Below are 23,908 nucleotides of genomic sequence, written 5' to 3' on the forward strand. Positions count from 1 at the left end.
TCTACGAAATGAATAAGCTCCCCAGAACGCCATACATCCTGGTCCCGGGACCCCGACTCAGTCACTTGCCAGCAGAGAACAGTCCATGATCTCGCCATGTAAGCCGCCCAGGACGCCGCAGCAATCTTCTCCATCCTAACCCATCCCCCCAACAGGTTCTTCGCCCAATCCTGGAACAGCGCCCAACAACCACCCTCCCCAACCCCAACGACCACCCCACCTCTCCTCGCCGAGTTCACCCAAGCCCTCACCACGCTCTCCACCACCCTCCCCTCGCGATTCACCCCCCAGCTCACCACCCTCCTCCACCACCTCCCCACCGTCTTCACCTCCCTCCCCCTCGCCCTCACGCACGGCGACCTCTGCGAGATGAATCTCCTGATCGACCCCGCCACGGGCCGGCTGACAGGCGTCGTGGACTGGGCCGAGGCGCGGGTCCTTCCGTTCGGGCTCGCGCTGTACGGGCTGGAGAACGTGCTGGGGTATATGGATGGGGAGGGGTGGCATTATTTTGAGCGGGAAGCGGCGCTGCGGGAGGGGTTTTGGCGGGTGTTTCGGGAGGAGACGGGGGTGGGGGAGGAGGTGATGCAGGGAATTGAGGTGGTGAGGATGGTGGGGCTGTTTTATCGGTATGGGTTTGTGTTTGATGGGAGGGAGGTGGTTCGGGTTGTTCGGGAGGGAGGGTTAGGGTATTTGGATGCGTTCTGTGGTGGGGAAGCTGGGGTTGTGGCGGGTGCACCGTTTTCTTAAAACGGACACTACGTAGTAACAGAGGTCCCATCTTTTGACCCCTCCTCTCCCAAAACATAAAGCTTTCATCAAGAGCTAGATCAGTGATGAGATCGGTGACTAGCGAACTTTAGGCGTGGACGGCGACCCCCTTGTGTTGTCTCTTCTTTTTCTTCTCTTTTTTCCTTTTGGAGACTTAAAGTCGCTCAATCCGGGCTTTTGCGCTCTGTGAGCTCGTCTGGTCTTTCTGGCCTTTGCAACGGTTTTGGAACGTTAACGGAATCTCGGAGGATTTCGTCCGGCACATGAAACAGGGCGTTGTTGGGCTGCGTCTGCTAAGTCAGCAATTACAGTCGGACAACACCAGAGATCTTGCTTCCTGGCCACAAGCCTGGTACACACAAGTTGTCACGGGGAGTCATAGTTGATGCTTGAGGTTGGTCATCCTTTGTCATACATTGGACTGTTGGCTAAACCCACAGCCAGGAAATGCACAAATAAAGCGCTTTGGCTGATGGTTTGCTCGGTACCCAGGTAGCTATTGGTTGACGTTAGCTGCATTATCTTCCAGCTTCGTCGCACTTCATCACTGCGTCCTGGTAGATCTATCTCCAGACACTCTCCCCCTTATTTACTTCGTTTTGCCAAGCGTTATTCCAAGGATCATATCATCCCAACCCTCTATCTGAATCGTCGGCTTCGTTTTCCTACCAGATTCAGTGAGCCAAGATGCTCATCCAAATCAGTCTTCGCTCGCCAAACGGGCAATCACGGATCCAAATCGATGACGATGCTACCTTGAGGGAGCTGGTTGAACTCATCAAAGCCAAGACGGAGATTAGCAACTTCACCCTTAAATATGGCTACCCGTTAAGGGCTCTTGACATCAGCCCGACATTGCGGGACACGAGCATACAAGACCTGAAGCTCAGGGGTGAGACGATCGTTGTCGCCCCTACCGACACGGCACCGCCAGTGCCTGTATCCACCAAACCCGAGCCGAAACCGTTTACGCCGAAAGGGATAGAGCCAGACGAGACGTCGCTCGAGTGGCCGGAGAGAGGCGGGCACATCGGTAAGGCTTGCTTACGATGGGCGGGGGAGTCGCAGCTAACATAACCCGTAGTGCTCCGTGTCATGCCAGACGACAATAGCTGCATGTGTAGGTTATTTTCTTATCTGCAACTCCCGGCAGGCATTAATACTCTCCGCAGTCACAGCATTCGGCGGCGCACTCGGCCTAGAGAACCCCTCCAAGACCCTCCGAGACCAGGTGGCCGATTACATCATCAGCCACCCCAACGAGTACCATGAGGCCATCCTCGGCGAGAAGCCCGAACGTTACATTTCAAGAATGCGGCAAATGGACACCTGGGGTGGTGCTATCGAACTTTCCATCCTCTCCGACATCTACAACGTGGAAATCAGCTCCGTTGACGTCAAGGTATGCCCCCTCCCTCCTAGGCAAACCCGGACTCCACATACTAATACCTCCGTCAGTCCCTCCGCGTGGACCGCTTTGGCGAAGGCAAAGCCAACCGAGTCATCATCATGTACTCAGGCATCCACTACGACAGAATAGCATTTTGTATGGATCTGAGCTATCCAGTCGAGGTGGACGTGACACGGTGGTCGACCGACGACGAGGAGGTCCTCGACAAGGCGCGCCAGCTGGCGCAGCGGCTGCAGAACATGCACTATTACACCGACACAACCGATTTCGTCATCAAGTGCGGGGCGTGCAGCTGGATCGGCCAGGGGACAAAGGACGCTGTCAAGCATGAGAGAGAGACGGGGCATAGTCAGTTCGGTGAGATGCAAATCACCGACTGATGGGGGGGATGGAGAGTGTACCATGACTAAGTAATGACGGGTTCACAATGCATAGCGCTCAGGACAATTTGATTGCGATATTCCCAAACCTTGAACTCAAAAATCCATAGGATGTGACCATGGCATGAAATTCCTGAACCCATGTTAACCTACCCAAACCGACTCGTCTTGTTACATTAGCAGCCGCCGTATCACCACTACAGCAAGCAATTTACACCACCAACACCCAACAACAACAACAACAACAACAACAACAACACTACTCGAAACTGGAAGTCCAAGAAACCCAACAACCCTCCCTCCCTCATCGATACGTCAACCCCCCGCCAAAACTAACCTGCCCACCACCCGCACCACCTCCACCCACCCTCACCTCCCCAGACGTCCTCCCCGTCTCAAACGCGCAGCGACCCATATTCAGCGCGGGGCGGCGGCCGCGCCCAGCTCCGACAGCAGCGGCGGCTGACGGCGAGATGTCAAAGTCGAAGATGTCCATGGGCAGGCCGAGGGTGGTGCAGGCGTTGGGGATGTCGACGATGCCGGCCACGTGGCCCTGCACGGGCGCGCACGACAGCAGCAGATAGATCTGGTAGTCCGAGTAGCCGAAGCGGCGCAGGTATTCGATGCAGCGGAGCGTGGTTTGTCGGTAGGCGACCGTTACGTCCATGTAATCTGGGGGAGGGGGGCGGGTGTTAGTTGTGGGGGTCGGCTGGTTTGGGTTGTTTGGGGTGGGGAGTGGGGGAGGGCGTGTTTGGCGGAGGGTATATTTGGGGGAGGGTGAGGAACAAAAAGAACATACGCTGTCGTCCGCTTTCGTCTACGCTGAAGCCTTCGAAGTAGATGTACCGCACGGGACCGAACTGCGGCTCGACGGGGCCGGGGATGTAGATGGGACTCTTGAGGCCGAGATTGGTCACGCCCTTTTTGATGACGCTGAAGTTGATGGTGATGACGCCGGCCATCTCGATGGCGCCGCAGAAGGAGATCTCGCCATCACCTTGTGAGAAGTGCAAGTCGCCGACGGAGAACTTGGCACCGGGGACGTGAACGGGAAGGTACACTTTTGAGCCCTGCATGTAACAAGTATGAATTAGGGGAGGTTGAGTGGTAAAATTCGGTGGTGGGGAGTGAAGCGTACCCGGGAGAGGTTTTTGATGTCGCAGTTTCCTGGAAAGGGGGTGCCCATCAGCATCAGCGTTCGAGGTGATGGGAGGACGGTACTCACCTCCATGCTCTGGACGCCCGGGTATGGTTCTCGCGCCTTCACGGCCGACCTTCTGCTTCAGGCCATTATCTGCGCTACCTGCGTGAACACTGAGAGGTTGTGGTCTGTGAAGTCCCAACAAAGATACCATCAGTCAGCGGTTCTAACCCCAAGCAAGCGGCATCAGGGGAACCCACGGCAAGGCCACCTCACGGTCTAGCCTGTTGGCCGCAATAAGCGCAGCCTCGCGTGTGTTCCACCTTTCGAGCACCTCGGCGGATGGGGCACACCCGAGAATGCCCGGGTGGATGAGCCCGGCAAACTTGACGTGGGGGATGTGTCGGCTCGTGCAATAGATGCCCTCAAAGTCCCAAATTGCCTTGGCGCTGCGGAGGGGTCAGCACACAAAGAAGGTCAATCCTGGAATAAGAAACATACGCTGAAGGATATATCTCGTCCAGAAACCCACCCTGGATTCGCAGTTAGCACACACCCCGATACCATCCAGGAAGTACGATCCTCGGCAGGGGAGAACATACCCCATTGCGTCGATCGAATATCCCCGTAAATCCCCAGGGCTGGTCTTGAAATGGCTGAACGTCCATAATCTCGACAAGGAGCAGATCTCCCGGCTCCGCATTCTCGATCTCAAATGGCCCGGAAAGATAGTGGACTCTGGTGAGGTCGACGTTTTTGACATCGTCTGCCGAGTCATTGTTCTTGATCTGCCCACCAGTCCTATCTATCGTCAACGAAGCCAATCAAAATGTCCATGAGTGGGTAGGCATACCAATCGAGACATTCGATCTTGACTGTCTCGCCGTCCCTGATACTGCCAGCAAAGGGAACTATTGGGAGTTAGTTGTCACGAGTAGCAGTTACCAATGTGAATGATACGCACTATCTGGATGCCATCTGTTCTAATAAAACAACAATTAGCCCGGTGCCATCGAGTCTCATAAGAGAGCAGTCTACTCACATGAAGATACGGCTGCTCGGAAGCAGGTCTGTCAAAATCGACCTTGCAAACAGTCCGGATCCCAGTCTTGCCCATTGTGTCTCGTGTGTCTCGTGTGTATGTGTGAGTGTGTGGTTGTATGAGTGTGAACCGAAGAAGACTCAATAGCCGCTACAATACATTACTTTATACCTACAACTTCGAGGTCTAGACTTCCAACACCAATCTTTACACCACCTGGGGACCACCCTCTCTTATAGGCACTCGTCATCAACGGTGTTCCACCTTGCCATCCGATCTGATCGATACTCCCACACCACACAACCTGGACGATCCCTTCCCTGCAACCAAAACCGAGACCAACCGGCGTACCCCGCATCCCCGGCCCGCCGCCGGGGAGGAAACACAGCATGCATGTTTGCAGCCCAATCGGTCGAATCAAGACGTAATCGACAAGTCAAGAAGTGCGCCCGCCATCTAATCAGTCGGAGATGCTGCTGTGCGCTCTCAGGGGGGCTGCCGGCTTACACGCCACCACGAGCGCACGCTTATCACAGGGCCCAATGATAAGACGGAACAGGGGGGCCTGGTTGGGTTGGCGTGCGCCCCCCACAAAGAGCATCTCCGCTGGAACGGGCCCCGGAGCGGGAACTGATAAGAGCGCCCAGAACACCCAGCCATGGGCCGGCCGGAGATGCGTGTTCGTTGGTGGTCATAATTGAGTTTCTGCGTCTTGCGATCTCCGGGGGGAATAATCGGAGATGAAGGTTAGGTAACACAAAAGGGCGGCGCCCGCGGAACGGGCCTTGTAAGCATCGGGATTAACCGGTTTCCCAACGTCTTTACTATCCGGATGCAGAAATTTCTCGAAGGCTACTTCTGAACGCCTTTCTCAATCATACCTTGCTCTCTACATGCCGGTACGCCCGCCCGGAAACCATAACTTGAGCTCCAGTCTTCTACTGCGGAGCAGCCATAGGGTGCGGATCAACCTCTGCATACGGCGGCGGCTTGTCGTGTAGCATGTCGAGGAGAGAGAGACTGAGAAACTTGTGCTTGTTCCTCCACTCGGTCTGGCTCTGGGCGAACCCTTCGCTAAAATCTGGCGACGGCGGCGGGTCGGTCACTTTGGTGATGAGATACGCGGTACTCTGTTGATAGGTAGTCAGCATAGATGCCCCATTCACCCACAAAAAGAAAACGAAAGGAGAAGAACTCACCGCTTCGGCAATGCCATAAATAAGTACCCCCAACAGAGGCACCCGCAGCAGCACAAAAAACGCGATCCCAAACCCAAACAGCACCCCCTCCCGGCTCCGGAACCACTTCCTCTTCTCCTTGGGCGTAAATTTGATCCTCGCAAAATACGGCTCCAGCAGCTCCCGCATCAGGCTCCTCGACCCAAAATAACTCTGCAAGAAAATCACCAAATACCGCCTCGGCAAAAACAGACCACCCCCAAAAATCACGCTGGCCGGCCCCAGCCCCACGGCCTTATTAAAGGTCCAAAAACTCGCCGCGGGCAGCACGAGGCGGCCGACGTAGGGGATGTAGGAGGCGGCGAAGACGGCCAGCGACAGGGCGCTGCGGCGTGCGAAGCGGTACAGGAACAGCGTGGCCGACTCGGCCGCGCTTGTCGAGTTGGTGCGCCCGTCCGTCACCCGGTACTTGCGTAAATTCAAGGAGTACGTGGCCCGCAGCGACGACTGGGCTCCGTCGCCCTGGTGTTTCCGCACGTACGCCACGTCGATCTCGCTGAGGGCAGTCATGAACCTGAGTGGTAGGGGGAGGTTGGGTTGGTTAGTTGGCGGCGATGGAAGGGGTGGGGATAGGGGTGGGCAAAAGGGAGGGTAGGGGGGGGATTTACAGCTCATCGAGTGTTGGTGTGATGTAGCGCATCAGGCTCATGAAGAATAGCGGGGCTTGGAGGACATGTTCTTCGATGAAGCTGAGGCCGTTGACAAGCGAGTCGTCCCAGGATACCCGGTCGAGGGGGAAGACGAGAGACAGGAACCATAATAGCACTTTGATGCCAAATATCTAGACTTGAGGATCAGTGGCAAGGATGGGACAACGAGTTCGGCGAGGAAGCACAAACGGGGAGGGCAATCAGAAGGCGGATGGCAATGCCCACAGCAACGGCGATGGCGGCTTGCTTGTAGTGCTTCGAGGTAAACATCCGGCGACTTTGGAGGGCTCGGTGAGCTGCCACTGTGTTAGCGCCAAAATATCCAAGATAGCTCGACCCTACACAGTAAGTCGATGGATGAATTGAGCTGGGTTCTCACCGCCGACCAGCGTCAGCTGCATGCCCCGGATGATGGCATTGATGCTGAAATTGGACACATCAAACTTCTTTTTTAACTTGTCCTTGTCAAGGGGTAGCCGGGTATCGGACGACATTTTGCCAGTGTCTCGACGGTTGTGTCAAGAATATGGCCTGTTGGGCGGTGCTCGGATGCTTGGGGGTTGAGAGCTTCAAAGCTTGGGTGGATTCAATCTCGGGTCTGACAACAGACCGATGATGTCAAGAAATGCCCCTGTCGCTGGCGCTAGCCCGAAGAATAGCAAGCGGACTTGGCATGGATCCACCTGAAGAGACTGTACCTGGCTAGCTTGACCTGCCTCCATCCTGTTCCAGAGAAGTGTCAAGTTTCAGCCGCCTGCCGATGGAATACACCATGCCAAAAGGGAATATGTATAACGACTTCTATAATGAGAAGTCGACGGACTCTGTATGCTGCCATTTTTGAGGTTCTGTTCATTGACTTTTTCGTTGACTTAGCAACGTCATGGCGGACGTCAAGAATTCATCCCATCCAACAAACGGCAAGGATGGACATGGTTGGAGATGCCTTGCAGAAACACCCAGGGAGCCACGCGGCAACCCAGGGCCTCAAACAAATCCTACTCGTTGCATCGCAGAGTGTATCCTATTAATGGCGGCCTGCATAACGATAGACTCGAAGCTGAAAAATAAAATGAATCCCCGACACCGTTTCCTACAATATGGATGTAGCTATCCGGGAAGCTGTCCATGACAAACGGCAGCCATGAAGATGAATGGTGGTCTTGACCCTGAACATGGTCTCGTGCCCAGGGAGAATGAGCGCCAATGGAACCTCGTGAAAGCGTTCGCAGATCACGGTGGGGCATTCCTACCGCTGGAAGTGGGATGCGCGCTTGTGCAGCAAGCCAGGGCGAGGGCCACTTCGCGAACAGCGCAGGGTCGAGGATTTCAACGTTGAACGCGAGCACCTGGTTTCTCTCATCCGACGTGGGACATCTCACCAACCTCGTCGCAAACCTCTCGTTTTTTGTTGAACACTAGCGGTTGTTCCTCTTGAATCCCCTTCCTTCCGGTAAACTCAGACCATACTGTCCCGACCTGGTGCATTTGACCCGCGAATCCGCTGATCGGCTCGCGCATCGTGCCACGCTGAGACGGACGGCCCAGACATCGGCCACACCTGCCGAACCGCATTGTTGCAGCCGCCTTTGTCCCTGATCTTGCCCCTCCGCGGATCACTTTATCGACCTTCCCCGCGATTGCGCCTCCGTCTCCATCAGCAATGCTTCACCACAACCCAGAATAAATCCTAAAAAATGGAGTCTGCCAGACCACGAAGCTCCGGATTTGTGGCCCCGCGCCGTGTCTTTACGGCCCCGGCGCCCCCTTCGGCCCCGCAGCCCGCCGTACCTCCGCAATCCTCCGGCGAGTTAGTCGACACGCTATATGATCACCCAAACGTCAAGATCATTGCTTTTACCGCAGGCCGTGCTGGACCAGATATTGAGCCAGGGTCGTTGCCCTGGTCTTCGCAACTGGAGCGGACGCTCGCAGTCGGTATGTTCTGGCGAATGACGCGCGCCGATCAAGCTCAGGCGCTAACTTTTTCCCACAATAGGCCCCTTTAGAATATACCGCGCCCCTGGCTCGGTGGCCTTCCTCAGCTGCGGTTCCGCGCTTCAACCGATACTCCCGAAGAGCCAGGTGTGGTGCGTCGACGAAGAATCGAGCAAGTTTATCCTGCAGATACGGCGGCCCCAGTACTGGCGGATAGAGGTCCCAATCGGAGATGACGAGGAGGTGCGCTGGGCACAGCAACTACGAGAGGTCTTCGATGCTATCTTGCAATTCGAAAAGACCGAATGTCCGTTTAACCGACCTTTTACCGTCGAGCTCCCAGAACGTCCGGAGACAAGAATTCTACCCTGGGATCCTACCCGGAGGTCCAGCGCATCGTTACCCATGACGTCCATCACGCCCGAGATCGCCCGCTTACACGAGGGAACGCCGAGAGGGTCGATATGCGTGGGAGATCTTAGGACGGTGTTCGAAACGAGGAGGGCATTGAATGAACACGCAAAGTCGTTGCTTCTGCCCAAATGGGAATCCATGACAGCAGAAAGCCGCCACGCTTGGGATGGACAAGGCAATGACGGTTCTTCATCTAGCTTGTTTCCGCCGCGCGTTGAGAGACCTCGAAGCGTTTCAGCGGTACCTCCACAACGCCCCCTTTTTATGGGCGGCGCTCTTCCAAAAATCAGGGAGGCAGCTCCTCCGACCGATCGGGCCGCTGAGGCGCCCCGGTTCACCTCGCCTACAGAGTCCCTAGAGTCAATCCGCGGCCGAGAGTCATGGCTTCCCACTCCCCTCCCGCCATCCCCTCCCCTATCAACACCCGGATCGCCGCGGAGCTCATCCCAGCAATTCCAGACACCACATGTGCCAAGAGGAGCCAACACCACACAAGACACACTGGGCCAACCTGTAACTTTCCAAAACCTCCCAGATCTGGGGTGCCGCCACAACCGACTCCCTCCCTACGTCTGAACCTAGTGCCACAACAACAGCGACCCCCATTCACGAGCCAGACTGCCCTACGACCAGTGCTCAACAGCAGCCCGCTGGCACCACCCAGCCAGCAGTAGCCACTCCAACCACCTCGGGTCCCGAAACCCCTTTCAAAACCGCTTCCTCCACCCCGGTACCAACCACCCCCTCCCCCTCATCCCCCTCCTCACGCGGCCGCCGCCCCCCCATCCGCCGCGCAACAACAACCTCCTCCTTCTCCTCCCCTTTCTCCTCCCCCTCCTCCCCGCACCGCGCCCTCTCCCCGCTCCCACCCGCCGCCAACCTGCTCACGACCCGACGGCAACCCCCGCCACGCGCCGCCGCCGCCGCCGCCATGCCCGTCCCCGTGTCCGTGCCCGCGGCGTCCACGCCCGTGATGCAGAACGCGCTGGCCGCCGTCCGCCGCCTGCCCATGACCGTCCTGCACAAGACGTGCGCCATCCTCTTCTCGCCGCCGTCCTACCTCATCAGCCTGATGCTGAAGGTCGCGGCGCGGATTATGGCGGGGGAATGGAGAGGGTTGGTGTTTGGGCTGGGGGAGGGCGGCGAGCGGGTTAGTGTCGCGTGGGATTGGAGTGATGATGATGAGGATCATGGGCGTGGTGGTGGTGGTGGTGGTGGTGGTGGTGGTGATAGTGGGCTGGGTGCGCGGGGTCGGGGGTGGAATGGTAGCGGCGGGGATGGAGATGGGGATGATTTCTGGTTGAGGGGGCGGACGGGGCCGGGGAAGGCTAAGATGGTAGGTGCGTTTCCGGATAGTGATGATGAGGATTCTCATGAGGATGAGGCGGTTGGGCCGCTGGATAGGTTGGTCGTGGTGTCGCCCGGGAGGAAAAATAGGGGCGTTGTTTCAGGCAAGGCTGGCGTGGTGGTGGAGCAAAAGGCTGTTGGGAGATTGCGCGGGAAGCACGGGAAGGAGTCGGACTCGGAATCGGGCGTGGATTAGACGTCTGCGCCCCATCGCGTTGGACGACCTCCCGACTTGTTGTTGCCCCCGGCCTTGCTGGCAGACCCGCCGACAAGCCTGGTCTTCGTTCTCGGGGCGGCGCTGGGGTTGGCCTTTGGCATGCTATAAGTGATGTCTGCTCTGCTGCGGCATGGAGGGGAGGGCGGATCGGGTGGAGGAGCGAAGAACGATGGTGAGCTGTATGTTTACGAGTGTATGACTATTGTGAGTGAGTCTGTGTATTTTTGTAATGTATTTATACGCCTATTGTTAGGGGGCACAATAGGTGGAAGGACACGAGCATCTGGTTAGGGATTAGGGACTGAAAACGGGGGCTTTGACTATGGGTCGGGATATCCCAGATTTTGGAGGCTGGGTTGTGGTTGCATGTACGGCATCTCACTTGCAGCTTGGACGAGACAAATTAATGTAAATAGGGGAATGTCAACCCCAGCAATACAAATATTGCAAACTGTTTAAACTCTTTAGTCTTGTGCTGTTCGGTAGTAGGTTGATGAGTGCCTCCCTGAGGGTGGTTGTTGGGCATTCATCACAGTTCGTATATCGCGGAGCGCTAATCCGGGATATAATAACTAATGCATAGCCTATAACCGCATCCTTTAATGAACTAGTTGTATTCGTAGTTGCTTGTGTATTGCCATCCATATGCGGCGCTCTTGCTATTTGTTAAAGTCCCAGCAACCAAACCTGGTCTCTCGAACTCGCCAGATATGTTCGCCTAGCAATCTAGATCAACCCGCTAGTTATCCCTTGGCCATCATTCCATCCTGACTGGGGCAACGCTACCGAAGCCCCCTGGCCGCTAAATGCAAGACGGATGAAACTAAAATAAAAGAAAATCCGCAGTTTCCCCTGCCCACAGTACTCCCGCTTGGTCCTAGCACCACCACCCACACTCACCTCCTAAAGTCGATGCTGGCCCTCGCGCTGTCTAGGCTTGGCCGCACCGACGAACTCGAGCTCCGGCGCCTCCTCGCCCGCTGTTCCGATGGATCTGACGGACGGAGGCCGCTCGACTTGGCGAAGAGATTCAAGATGTCCGTCATGGACACGACACCCGTCAGCCGGCCGGACAGCCGCGCGCCGGGCAGCCCGCTGGGTATGACGGTCGTTGTGAAGGTCTGGTTGGGGAGCGGAGAGGGTGGTGCCGGGGCATTGGCTGGCGATGGCGGCATGACCACGTTGCCTGACGGGGTGGGCCCGTCCACGCCGGTGGTCGGCGCAAACGGGGCCCCGGCCGGCTGGCTCGGTTGGAGCAGCGGCGTTGCAGGGGCGCTTGGTGATGGTGAGGCGGACTCGACAACCCACATGCGGTGAGACTTGGTGGCGACGAGTTTGGCGACGGTGTGGCCGAGGGTCGAGTACGGGTTGACGTGGAACACGGGGAACGAGTCGCGGCCGTGTTCCATGCCGCGCTCTGAGAGAATCACACTGATGAAATTCATGCATGAGCTCTTGAGAAGCGGCAGGCTGGCTGCGTTTGTGAGAAGCCTGACGTCGACGGATGAGATGTTACCGACCACATTCAGGCCTTGGTCGACCACAGCCACCGATGTCAGCCCCTCGTTGTGCATCAGTAAGAGAGCGTCGGTTAAAGGACGATCGAGGCTGTAAAATAGGTGTTAGCCGTGGGCCAATTTCAGATCAAGAGTTGCTACGCACTTGATGGCAATGATCTGCTGTGTACCGATCTGAAGGTCCCGGAGGAGACTCCCATATAACCGCTCAATTGCGGGGAAGTTGACCGCTTCGTTCCAGAAGAATTCGACGAGGCGTAGCTGGCTGAGAACACCAATCACTTCCCCAGCCTGGCTGGTGATTAGGATCCGGTGAATCCCACTACCAAACGCTTCCATCGCCCTGTCCAAGTAATCATCTGCTGATACTGCCACCAACTCCTCTTTCCGCGAAAGCGACTGAATCTCTCGCAGGGGTATGTCTTCTTGCGCCTGGGCCTTCCTCGAGATGTCGTTGTACAAAGTGACGTTTTCCTCGTCGGGGTTCGCGAGGCCGACAACCACCAGCAAGTATGCATTCAGGTCGGAGTAGTCGAATGTCGTGACGACTTCCTGGGACGAGGGCGTCTCACGCACCAGGACAACATTAGTCGGGTTTTGCTTGAGGAGCAGCTAACAACAAAGTTCGACAGTCAGCTACTAGGCGTATCGGGCAAGATATAAGGGTTGTTGCTGAGAGCGCACCATGGTAGCATCCTGAACGCTGAGGTCTAGGTCAGCCCACCTCACGTCCTCGGGCACCGCAAGCTCTCCGACAGTGATATCTCGCCAGTCCCTCCCAGCATAGCGAGGATTCGGGTGTCTGTTTGTTGGGGGGTGATTCATGAGCTCTAGAAGCGCCTGCTGCGTCAGGGACGGGTGGCGATGGTTGCGCGGTGACGGCGGGGGGTGTCTCTGGTTCTCGGCGAAGCTTTGTCGATGGGCAGCAATGTGACTGGGCTTGTGAATACTGGATTGGGAATTGTTCCTTTCCATGGGCGGCGAGACCGCCACACCCAGCGAGCTGGATGAATTGCTCGCTGTTGCGTTCCCCGCGCCTTTGGTAACTGTGTTGGTGTCCATGGTAATGCAACGTAGACAACCGCCGCGATTAGGTGGAGTTAACTAATTGATTGACTTCGCCTAGGTTAAACTCCTAGGTGATGGCCTACTAGAAAATCGGTGCCTCTTCGATGGGTAACTGGGATCGAAGAAAAAACAAGGCGAGAGTCCGTCTACACCGTTGATGCTCTCGTTAGGTGACAGGGATGAGCAATGACGGAGCTAATCACTCTACTAAATAATGCGGGGTTCTCAGGCCATGTCGAAACTCGTTGAGACGCAGATGCTCAGGCCAGAGCAGTTTCATCAGGTGATGGCGCGTGGGAATCTCACATCGGACGATGGTTTGGCGTTTTGGTACAACAGCCTATGGATTCAACCCACATGCCATTTCGAAGATGCCCGGGTCATGTTCCGGATCGTGTACCGCGTCCAAGGTCTGTTTGAGGAGCCACGCTCCCCACGCCAGCAAGACCGGCCACTGATCGACAGGGTTCCACCCCACTTTCCGACTCTTTTCCTGTCAGGTACCTTCTTGTTGACAGCGCGAGACACAACATCCAACTTGATTGGCGACAGCCTCATTTCTCCCATTGACGAGGTTAGTCTTCTGTAGTTGTTGGAGCGGGAAGATAAACAGTCGAACCCAACCAAGCAACATGCCAACGAAAGGTGAGGGGGCCTGCCAGTGAGAATTCTAAAGGAGAAAGTGTATCTAGCTTGAGTGCAGGTGACCATTCTAATTCAACACCAGTTATCAAAACAAAGCAAAATGCATGTTGGATGGACCAAACATCGGCGTTGGTTTTGTCCCCAAGTCAGAAAAGAATGTTTGTTTAGCATCTCCTTTTGTTGACTGGCAGCTATCATCCAGTAGCAATTGGTCTCATACACTGTGGAGAGTCATCCAACACGAACGTTCGGATGTTGACCATGCATCTTTCGAACAGCGTCTAAAGTAGTGAAGTCTGCCTGCTTGCCATCTCTCGGTTTCTAGTGGAACCCGGTCTATCAAATTTCAAGATTATCTAGAATCTCTGGAACATCGGGTAGATGTAGAGGTAGTCAAGGCTGAGACCCTCGGGTCGTTCCGGCGCAGAAATGTGTGAACATGGCTGTACCTTATTCGCACGGTATTTGAAGACCTGCCCCTCCCCCACCAGGTGACCAAACCAATCAAATGATAAGAATGGCCATTTTCGCTCCCCTCCTTCCACACGCCAAATGGTCCCCCTCCTGCGACTCGTCCCGTTTCTCAACACGCCGCCCACCGGTAATTTTTTTTCTCGCGCCCCTCAGCAATCGACGCGTTATCTGGCTTCTAAACCACGCCTCGAGATACCATTGCAGTTTCCCGACGTGAGTTCATCGAATTATTGCTCGCGCCACCCACCGCTGCTGCCCGAACTGGCTCCCATCTGGCTCGGGTAGCAAGGGCTGACAAGCCGTTCCACAGGCTGTAAACCTTGACGGCATCCCTCCAGTTTACATTACCTCGTCGCCCCCCGGCGACCATACATCTCGAATACATTTCACGTCCTCGAGTAACTTTTTCGATAACAACATCTGGTCAGCATGTCGGTCTTGCCGGCTGAGGTCAACGCCCAGCTGGCTCAGCTGCTCCAGCAGCTCCAGTCGGCCGACAACAATATCCGCTCGCAGGCCGAGGATGTGCTGCAAAATCAGTGGACTAGCCAAAGGCCTGAATGGTTGTTGATGGGTCTTGCCGAACAGATTGGGACCTCCACCAGCACATCCGTACGTCGCTCAACCCCGCCCAGCCCAGCGCAGACAGGAATACTAACCCTTCGCTCGCCAGCTACGGTCCTTCGCAGCAGTCATCTTTCGCCGGATAGCCTCCAAGACCCGAAAGATCGGCAACTCAGAAAATGTCGACATGTTTATATCGCTTGAAAAGGAGCACGGCACGGCTATCCGGGGAAAACTGTTGGAAACCCTGGTGACGGAGACTGACAAGGCTGTCCGAAATAAAATCAGCGATGCCGTGGCCGAGCTCGCGAGGCAGTACTACGACAACAGTACGTCCACCAGCTGCTCCTCGACGACCTAAGAGCCCTAAACGCTGACCATGTCGCAGGCGACTCGTGGCCAGAGCTGCTCCAGGTTCTCTTCACGCTTAGTCAAGCCCCCGATGCCGGCAAGCGAGAGACTGCCTTCCGTGTCTTCACAACAACCCCAGGTATCATCGAGAAGCAGCACGAAGAGGCGGTAGCCGAGGCATTTGCCCAGGCCTTCAAAGATGACTCAGTGGCGGTATGCTGATGGCTCTCCCGAGAATGAGTGTGCGAGCGCTATTGAATGGATGCTGACCCCAGTTAGGTCCGCCTCGCTGCAATGGAAGCTTTCGCCGCTTTCTTCCGCAGCCTAAACAAGAAGAACCAGACGAAGTACCACGTCCTTCTCCCCGAAGTACTCAACATTCTCCCTCCCATCAAGGACTCTCAAGACTCCGAAGATCTGAGTAAGGCTCTGGTCGCTCTTATTGACCTTGCCGAGGGGGCGCCCCGAATGTTCAAGCAAATCTTCAATGTCCTGGTGCAGTTCAGCATTTCGGTGATCCAGGACAAGGAGCTCAACGACCTCTGTCGCCAGAACGCCTTGGAGCTCATGGCCACATTCGCTGACTATGCGCCGTCGATGTGCAAGAAGGATCCCAACTACACCAACGACATGATCACGCAGTGCCTCAGCCTGATGACCGACCTAGGCGAGGACGACGACGATGCCGCCGAGTGGCTTGCGGCAGACGACCTCGATGACCCCGAGAGCGACCAAAACCATGTTGCTGGTGAGCATTGCATGGATCGCCTCGCCAACAAGCTCGGCGGCCTAGTCGTCCTGCAACCGACCTTCAACTGGCTCCCCCGAATGTTGTCGTCTCCTGCATGGAGGGACCGCCATGCCGCTCTCATGGCGATATCCGCTATCTCTGAGGGGTGCCGAGACCAAATGATTGGCGAACTCAAGCAGGTCCTCGAGCTGGTCGTTCCTTCGTTGAAGGACCCCCATCCCCGTGTCCGATGGGCTGGCTGCAATGCGCTGGGCCAGATGAGCACCGACTTTGCGCCCACGATGCAGAAGGAGTATTATGATACTGTTCTCTCCGCCATTGTTCCGGTTCTCGATTCCCCGGAAGCCCGTGTCAAGTCTCACGCGGCTGCCGCCCTGGTCAACTTCTGTGAAGAGGCCGAGAAGAGCGTGCTTGAGCCATACCTCGACGGGTTGCTGACTGCTCTCTACCAGCTTCTCCAAAACGAAAAGCGATACGTCCAAGAGCAAGCCTTGTCCACAATTGCCACCATCGCTGATGCGGCAGAGCAAGCGTTCTCTCGGTATTACGAGACCCTGATGCCCATCCTCGTGGGCGTCCTTAGGCGGGAGAATGACAAGGAGTACCGGTTACTCCGGGCGAAAGCGATGGAATGCGCGACTTTGATTGCCCTCGCGGTTGGCGCTCAGCAGCTCTCTACCGACGCCGCCATGTTAGTCCAGCTGCTAGGGAGCATCCAAGATACTGTCCAAGATCCGGATGACCCGCAGGCTCAATATTTGATGCACTGCTGGGGCAGAATGTGCCGCGTCATGGGCAAGGCTTTCCTTCCCTACCTGTCGAAGGTCATGCCACCGCTCCTGGAGTTGGCGAGCGCTAAGGCCGACATTCAACTTCTCGACGATGACGAGCAGATCGAGAAGTTCCAGCAAGAAGAGGGTTGGGATTTGGTGCCAATCCGTGGCAAGACTATTGGCATCAAGACGAGCGTGATGGACGACAAGCACATGGCCATTGAGCTGCTAGTGGTGTACGCCCAGGTGCTCGAGGAAGACTTTGCGCCGCATGCGGAGGAGATTATGGAGAAGATCGCCCTACCCAGCCTCGCCTTCTTCTTCCATGACCCCGTCCGGTTCGTGTCCGCTAAGCTCGTGCCCCAACTCCTCAGCTGTGTCAAAAAGGCATACGGGCCCCAATCAGAGCAGCTCGCAAGCCTCTGGGGAAAAACGGTCGACAAACTCCTCGAAGTGCTCTCAGCCGAACCGGCCATTGATACCCTTGCCGAGATGTACCAGTGCTTCTACGAATCGGTTGAGGTTATCGGTAGGCCGTGCCTCAACGACGGGCACCTCGCTCGCTTCATCGAGGGGGTCAACTCCACACTCGAGGATTATAAAGACCGTGTCGCGAAGCGCGAGGAGGAACGGCATGGTGTGGCAGCTGAGGATGCCGAAGACGAGCAAGAAGAGCTTCTTATGGCCATCGAGGATGACCAGACTCTACTTTCCGACATGAACAAGGCGTTCCACTGCGTATTCAAGTATCATGGCGCTAACTTCCTGCGCCACTGGGAGCACCTGCTATCGACCTACCAGGGGTTCCTCAAGTCCAACGATCCGACCCAGCGGCAGTGGGGACTGTGCATCATGGATGATGTTCTCGAGTACTGCGGCGTGCAGAGCAGCCAGTATGCAAATTACATCACCCAACCCTTGGTCCAAGGTTGCCAAGACCCGTCACCGGCCATCCGTCAGGCTGCTGCGTACGGAATCGGTGTGGCAGCACGCCACGGCGGAGATGCGTGGTCGGCATTCTTGGGCGGGGCTGTTCCTTACCTATTCGAGGTCATGCGTGTTCCGGATGCGCGCGATGAGGACAACGTGTATGCGACAGAGAATGCGTGCGCTGCCATTGCGAAAATCCTCCACTTCAATGCCTCGGCCGTCCCGCAGCCCGACCAGGTTGTGGCCGAGTGGCTTAATACGCTACCAATCACCAACGATGAGGAGGCGGCACCGTATGCCTATCTCTACCTCACGGAGCTCATCAGCAAGTAAGTCTTACCCCATTTCACTCTTGGGTGTTCTTGGGCCAGCTAACTGTTTCCAGGCAACACCCAGCAGTCATGTCACAAGCACCGCGGATATTTGTGTTTGTTGCGCAGGCTCTGGAGGCCGAGGCCCTCAGTGGACAAAATGCTGCCCGTGTTGTGGCAGGAACTAAGCTTCTTGTGGAAGGAACGGGCACAGACGTCTCACCGCTGCTGCAGCAATTCTCGCCCGAGGCTCAAAATGTCATCCGGGCGTACTTCGTCTAGGACCGACACCGCGGAAGACTGTGTGAGCGCCGGCCAGAATGGGTGAACCTTAGGATATGGAAAACCGCACAGCTGGCAAAGCGGCAAGCGTACTTGGCGACGGTTGGCGGTCTGTTTGGTAGTTAACTCGTGCGGCCACTGCCTGGACGAGCAGGGGGTCCAGGATGTGGGAGGTGGAACGATACCATCTGATGTCTGGTGGAAGGAAGCAACAGACTCGGTAATGCCGCGTATTCAGTGGGATTGCCCTTATTAGTTTTGCAGAGTAAGAAACTAAGAAAGATGAGAAAGCCGAAAAAAAGTGTGCTGCGACAAGCCAACGGCCAAGGGCAAAACCTCTGGCCATGCTCAGGGTTTAAGAAAGCCTTCCAGATTGTCCCCATCCATGTCTGTAGCTAGCAGGAGAAAGAAAGCAGGGCCATATTTGGTACTTTGCGTCAGCTCATCAACGGCGGTCAATCGGAGAGTCGGAGGTATGGTGATGATGGGAGAGCGTCTATTGTGTTTCTGTACAATTAGTCAAAATAGAAGTTTGTTTCGTGTGAATACGTATAGTTATACATATAAATCGAAAAGGCTCGCAAGTACCTGCACCTTGATTTCTGCTGTCTCTTTGTTCCCCCGAGACGAAAAAGACAACTAACTAGCACACAGTATCGCTACGGACACCCTCACGGTCTACACAAAGGCCTAGATCCCCACCGAATAACCGTTGCCCCGCTCGAGAGAAAAGGCTCATGCCGATCCGAGTTGCTGCGTCGTCACGGTCGTTTCTTCCATCGTCGCCACCACTTTCAGGTGGCGATCTCCTCGCAAGAGTACGTAGGCATGCAGTAGTACCCCACGGCCCGGCACCTCGGAACAAGAAACGCGGTGATTTCCCAAACAACTGGGTCGTTCGGTTCGTGTCATGGGAATGGGCCAGGCAGCCAAGCCATGACGATCTTGCGCATCCCGCTCTGATGACTGGGAAGATGTTGGGAAGGTGCCCCGCTCCAATCCCAGCACCCAGGCTCCCAAGCAAGTGCCATGCCCGTTGCTGGATGGGAAAAAAGTAAAATCGGTTGAGGTTTGGTCACATTCCCATGTTGGCCATCCGCCGTTATCGCACTTCGCCATAATTACCTAAGTTTCGCCCACGCATCCCGATAGTTAGTTACTGTGCATGTGGTGCAACCCCAGAGCAGCCGAGCACGCCCAAGTCGAAGCCACCCCTCGAGCCACACTTTTTGAGATGCCCCGTTTCTTTCTCTCGTGGCAATAGCTCCGGCTCCAATCGGGGCCAAGCTTTGGATGCCAGAGACCCGCACACACAGCCAAAAGAACCCGTCTGCTCAGGCGAATGCAATTCAGGTTCTCGATCGCCCGATCTAGCCATCGATAGCTGGCAGAAAGCCGTGCCCCGGCATTTTTGCACCGGCTGTTCTCGCCCATTTCCCAATGACCTACCGATGCGAGCCATTCCACCACAAACATCAAAAACACAAAAGCAACAAGTCAACTTTTTCCTCGTTACAACGATGGTTACCTAAATCCTTTCCTTTGCTGATACGTGACCACTAGCTGTCTTGAACGCTCCTCGAACGAAGGCGGCCAATGACGCCGTGATGAATAACAACTTTTATTCCTCCTCCTCGCTGACGCCAGAAGAAACCCAGCGGCGGCTGGCGATGCAACAGAATGGGCAACAGGATCAAAACCACGGCCAAAATGTGATGGCTGGTACGGGGAACATGGGAGATCTGGACCTAACGAGTCCTCTATCGACGACCATGGAAGACTTGCCCATGCCTGAAGGCGAGTCGCTGGACGACATCATCAACCAGAATAATCGGGAGTTACAACGGAGGCGGAGCGTCCCGCATCCGTTTCCGAGCCAGCTATCGCCGCCGGAGGTTGACCGTCGCCTATCGATGATGGATTTCACCAACGCCGCCGGTAGTATCCCGGGGTTCTCCTATGTCTATCCTGACAGTGCGACCTTGCCGAATACCTCTGGTCAATTCCCGCAGCCGGGCCTCATTGGGATGTCTAGCCAGCCAGGGTTTGGCACGGTCTCCCCGGCTACGATGAGGTTAGACCCCCTCTTCCCGGATCTGGACATGGGGTCAATGGGCGCGGATCCAGCTTCTATAGGCTTCTTCGACCCGTCCGGCCTAAACGCTCCTTTTCCGTCCAGCAATCTCGGCGGCGTTAATCCAAACTTTGCCATGGACATGGGCATGGATGATACCATTATCGACGCGCCTGGTGCGAACTCGATCGCCGGGTTCGCGTTGGGGGGAGACGGTTCCATGTTGCATGGAACCGGTGAGACGTTCGACGCCACGTCCGTTCCCCAGGAGAACTCTAACCTCCTGACAGCTCCACAAATGCGTCAGCCCCAACCCAACGCGCCATACCCCGAACCGCGCGAGGCATCGATCTCGCCATCGGTCCCCGCATCGTTCCACTCGCCGGCATCAGGCACTTCTCGGACCATGTCCCACTCGAGTGCCGGTCAGCCGAACGTTCCCGTGACGCCAGCTTCGACCGCACGAACTAACTCCGGTCCGGCTCGCCCTGCCGGCGTCGGAACACGCAATCCCAAGAAGGACATCTACTCAAAAAGTGGATTTGACATGGTTCGAGCCTTGGCCTACGTCGCGAACAGGAAGAACCCCACGGTCGAGATCGGTGCTGTCGACTTCTCGTGCGCCTTTGTCGTGACGGACGTGACGCTCAACGACTGCCCCATCATTTACGTGTCGGACAATTTCCAGAACCTCACCGGGTACAACCGGCACGAGATCGTTGGCAAGAACTGCCGCTTTCTGCAAAGCCCGAGCGGTGTTGTCGAAGCAGGATCAAGACGCGAGTTCGTGGCGAATGACGCCGTCTTCAAGCTCAAGAATGCCGTCGCCGAAGGAAAAGAGATACAGCAGAGCCTGATCAACTACCGCAAAGGGGGCAAGCCGTTCTTGAACTTGCTGACCATGATCCCTATCCCCTGGGAAACTGACGAGATCAAGTACTGCATCGGCTTTCAGATTGACTTGGTTGAGTGTCCCCAAGCCATCTCCGGCCAGGAAGCTGGCGGGGTGCAAGTTGTTAATTACTTACACAACGACATCGGGCAATACAATTGGGCGCCCCCGAACACGACCCAGTGGGAGCCGGAAAGCGGCCAGACCCTCGGCGTTGACGACGTGTCCTCCCTCATTCAACAATACAGGCCCAAGGCTACTCCCTCGGATTGGCAAAGACAGTCCTGGGACAAGATGCTCCTTGAAAACGCCGACGACGTGATTCACGTGCTTTCTCTCAAGGGACTCTTCCTCTACCTTTCGCCGGCTTGCAAAAAGACGCTCGAGTACGAACCCTCCGAGCTAGTCGGAACCTCCCTCTCGTCCATCTGCCACCCCTCCGACATTGTCCCCGTCACGCGCGAACTCAAGGACGCGCAGCAAAACCTGTCCGTCAACATCGCCTTCCGCATCCGCCGCAAGCACTTGGGCTACACCTGGTTCGAGTGCCACGGCACGCTCTTTTGCGAGCCGCAGGCCAAGGCGCGGAAGTACATCATCCTCACCGGCCGCAAGCGGCCCGTCTTCTCGCTCCACCGCCGCGACGTCGCCCTGCACTCGGCCGTCGGCCTGGGCGGCGACAGCGAGATCTGGTCCAAGATCTCCGCGTCGGGCATGTTCCTCTTTGTCTCGTCCAGCGCCAAGTCGCTGCTCGACCTCGCGCCGCGCGACCTCCAGGGCACCAGCATGCAGGAGCTCCTGCGCAAGGAATCGCGCAGCGAGTTTGGGCGCACCATCGAGAAGGCTAGGAAGGGCGCCGCCGCCACCCTCAAGCACGATATCCTTCATAAGAGGGGCCAGCTGGTTGCCGCAGAGACGACCTTCTACCCCGGATGCGGCACGGGCTCTTCCGCAGAGAGCCGAACATCAAGCTTTTTGATGGCGCAGACGAGGATCTTGAAGGGGGCTGGGAGGGTGATTGCTGGGGGTAAGGGGGGTCCCAGCGGGATTATGATGATGGGTGGCGGTGGTGGTAATGGCGGCGAGGATGCGATGACGGGTGTGGTCCTCGGTTCCCCAGCGGCGCCGATAATGGCGGGATCGCACCCGGACTCATCGGATGAGGATGATGTTGAGGGGGACGTGTTTCCCGAGCTCAAGACGACGCGATGCACGTCCTGGCAATACGAGCTCAGGCAGATGGAGAAGGTCAATAGGCTGCTGGCGGAGGAGCTCACGCAGCTAATGAACAACAAGAAGAAGCGGAAGCGGAGAAAGGGCGGCGGCACTGGGCACGGTAAGGGAGGGAAAGGGGAGGAGTGCAGGAACTGTCACACGCGGGATACCCCTGAGTGGAGGAGAGGGCCGAGCGGGAATAGGGACCTGTGCAATTCTTGTGGGCTGCGCTGGGCGAAACAAGTAATTTCCCCCCCTCGCCTTAACTCTCCTACTAGTCATGGTTACTAACGAAAAGAACAAGATGGGCAAGGTCACGCCTAGGAACACCTCCCGCGGCAACAACGACGCCAACGCCAACAACAAGCGAGGAAGCAGCAGCACCGCAAGCACAGCATCCCCCGCGGCGGGGTCACCTTTGCGAAGGGAGGTGTCAACCGATTCCCCCAGCGTTGGCAGTTTCGGTGAGGGAGGCGGCAACGGCAGCAACGGCGGCAGTGGCAGTAGTGGCAGTAGCGGCAGTGGTGGCAACAGCCTGGGGATGGTATCTATTCAAGAGGAGTAACGGCGTGGTGTCACTTTCTTATCCTGCGCTGCTGGACGCGGATGTTTCCTTTTTGCCAGGATCATTCACTTACTGGCAGCAGGCTGGCCTTTTCTTCTTCTTTTTCTTTCTCACAGACCGTTGGCTGGCCGGCTGTCATGTCCTGGGAGCCATGGCATCTCCCTTCCAGTATACCACTTTATTTCCTCTCTTCAACAAGGTTCGGATACTCTTCTGTACGATGGTATGGTACGGTTGTTCGGCGCGGGACATATGCCGGGACATTTATCAGGATATTTATCGGGTCATCTCTTGGGTCATCTATGGGGACATCTAGATTGGCGTACGGGCAACTGGGCGGCTGGACCTGGGGGGACACACACATCAAGGGCCGAGGTCCCAAACTCGGGGAAAATATCAGTCAGGCCAGGCTTGGGAAGGAAAGTTTGGCACTGTGTGTCGATTATACCCATGATGAGATACGAAAACATCAAATGAGATGAGGATTGTCAACGCGCTGAGACCCTTCGTTTTGTGCAGACATGACTGTTTTTTGTGCGTTTCTCATCTTGGCTTCCTCGTCCGGCCCCAACAAACGTCTGATGTGCCCCGCGGCTTGATAAGCGTATCTCCCATCCTCGCGGGGCGTATTATTTCTTTCTGCGCTGACATCATCCATCAATGCGTCCGGAATAGGATAATTCACTGTTGCCAGGTCCCAAGGCCGAGGGATGACCCCCAAGCCCAACTCCACTAACGACCCCTGGAGTTCATTCCGGAGAAAGCCTCGAAGAGGGCAGCGCTCGAAGAGGGCAACGCTAGGGCCGCCAGGTATCCTCACCTTCCTTACCTACCCTTGCCAGCCTTCCATTGGACACAACCCGCTCGGTGACGCGAAGAAACGCGGTAGTTAACTAACTAGTGGTGTTTGTCGTTTGAACAAGGGACGGAGGTTTTGTGTCGGTGTT

The 23,908-nt window shown here is 56.3% G+C and overlaps 8 protein-coding genes across 8 annotated transcripts; 4 read left to right on the forward strand and 4 right to left on the reverse strand.

Moving 5' to 3' along the window:
- Nucleotides 1-135: 135 nt before the first annotated feature.
- On the reverse strand, nt 136-507 carry CHGG_00385 (uncharacterized protein; the record flags this gene model as incomplete). The annotated part of the gene is made up of 1 exon (XM_001219605.1): nt 136-507. One exon carries the CDS (start codon nt 505-507, stop codon nt 136-138), a length of 372 nt encoding a protein of 123 aa, XP_001219606.1.
- Nucleotides 508-1,458: 951 nt separating this feature from the next.
- CHGG_00386 (uncharacterized protein) lies at nt 1,459-2,562 on the forward strand (the record flags this gene model as incomplete). The annotated part of the gene is made up of 3 exons (XM_001219606.1): nt 1,459-1,804; nt 1,950-2,173; nt 2,230-2,562. The coding sequence occupies 3 exons, from the start codon at nt 1,459-1,461 to the stop codon at nt 2,560-2,562; spliced, it is 903 nt and encodes a 300-aa protein (XP_001219607.1).
- A 304-nt stretch (nt 2,563-2,866) lies between these two features.
- Nucleotides 2,867-4,820, reverse strand: CHGG_00387 (uncharacterized protein; the record flags this gene model as incomplete). Its single annotated transcript, XM_001219607.1, has 10 exons — nt 2,867-3,234; nt 3,362-3,632; nt 3,701-3,729; nt 3,788-3,891; nt 3,964-4,152; nt 4,205-4,236; nt 4,306-4,504; nt 4,557-4,614; nt 4,668-4,686; nt 4,746-4,820. The coding sequence occupies 10 exons, from the start codon at nt 4,818-4,820 to the stop codon at nt 2,867-2,869; spliced, it is 1,344 nt and encodes a 447-aa protein (XP_001219608.1).
- Nucleotides 4,821-5,683: 863 nt separating this feature from the next.
- CHGG_00388 (uncharacterized protein) lies at nt 5,684-7,127 on the reverse strand (the record flags this gene model as incomplete). The annotated part of the gene is made up of 5 exons (XM_001219608.1): nt 5,684-5,875; nt 5,945-6,479; nt 6,592-6,764; nt 6,823-6,929; nt 7,013-7,127. 5 exons carry the CDS (start codon nt 7,125-7,127, stop codon nt 5,684-5,686), a joined length of 1,122 nt encoding a protein of 373 aa, XP_001219609.1.
- Nucleotides 7,128-8,330: 1,203 nt separating this feature from the next.
- On the forward strand, nt 8,331-10,528 carry CHGG_00389 (uncharacterized protein; the record flags this gene model as incomplete). Its single annotated transcript, XM_001219609.1, has 3 exons — nt 8,331-8,571; nt 8,633-8,814; nt 9,521-10,528. The coding sequence occupies 3 exons, from the start codon at nt 8,331-8,333 to the stop codon at nt 10,526-10,528; spliced, it is 1,431 nt and encodes a 476-aa protein (XP_001219610.1).
- A 628-nt stretch (nt 10,529-11,156) lies between these two features.
- Nucleotides 11,157-13,128, reverse strand: CHGG_00390 (uncharacterized protein; the record flags this gene model as incomplete). The annotated part of the gene is made up of 4 exons (XM_001219610.1): nt 11,157-11,208; nt 11,450-12,157; nt 12,212-12,678; nt 12,751-13,128. The coding sequence occupies 4 exons, from the start codon at nt 13,126-13,128 to the stop codon at nt 11,157-11,159; spliced, it is 1,605 nt and encodes a 534-aa protein (XP_001219611.1).
- Nucleotides 13,129-14,682: 1,554 nt separating this feature from the next.
- On the forward strand, nt 14,683-18,215 carry CHGG_00391 (uncharacterized protein; the record flags this gene model as incomplete). Its single annotated transcript, XM_001219611.1, has 5 exons — nt 14,683-14,865; nt 14,927-15,146; nt 15,206-15,381; nt 15,448-17,951; nt 18,008-18,215. 5 exons carry the CDS (start codon nt 14,683-14,685, stop codon nt 18,213-18,215), a joined length of 3,291 nt encoding a protein of 1,096 aa, XP_001219612.1.
- A 1,607-nt stretch (nt 18,216-19,822) lies between these two features.
- On the forward strand, nt 19,823-22,961 carry CHGG_00392 (uncharacterized protein; the record flags this gene model as incomplete). Its single annotated transcript, XM_001219612.1, has 2 exons — nt 19,823-22,517; nt 22,675-22,961. The coding sequence occupies 2 exons, from the start codon at nt 19,823-19,825 to the stop codon at nt 22,959-22,961; spliced, it is 2,982 nt and encodes a 993-aa protein (XP_001219613.1).
- Between the last annotated feature and the right edge of the window lie 947 nt (nt 22,962-23,908).

Source organism: Chaetomium globosum, genomic scaffold (assembly GCF_000143365.1).
Source record: "Chaetomium globosum CBS 148.51 scaffold_1 genomic scaffold, whole genome shotgun sequence".
Lineage (NCBI taxonomy): Eukaryota > Fungi > Ascomycota > Sordariomycetes > Sordariales > Chaetomiaceae > Chaetomium > Chaetomium globosum.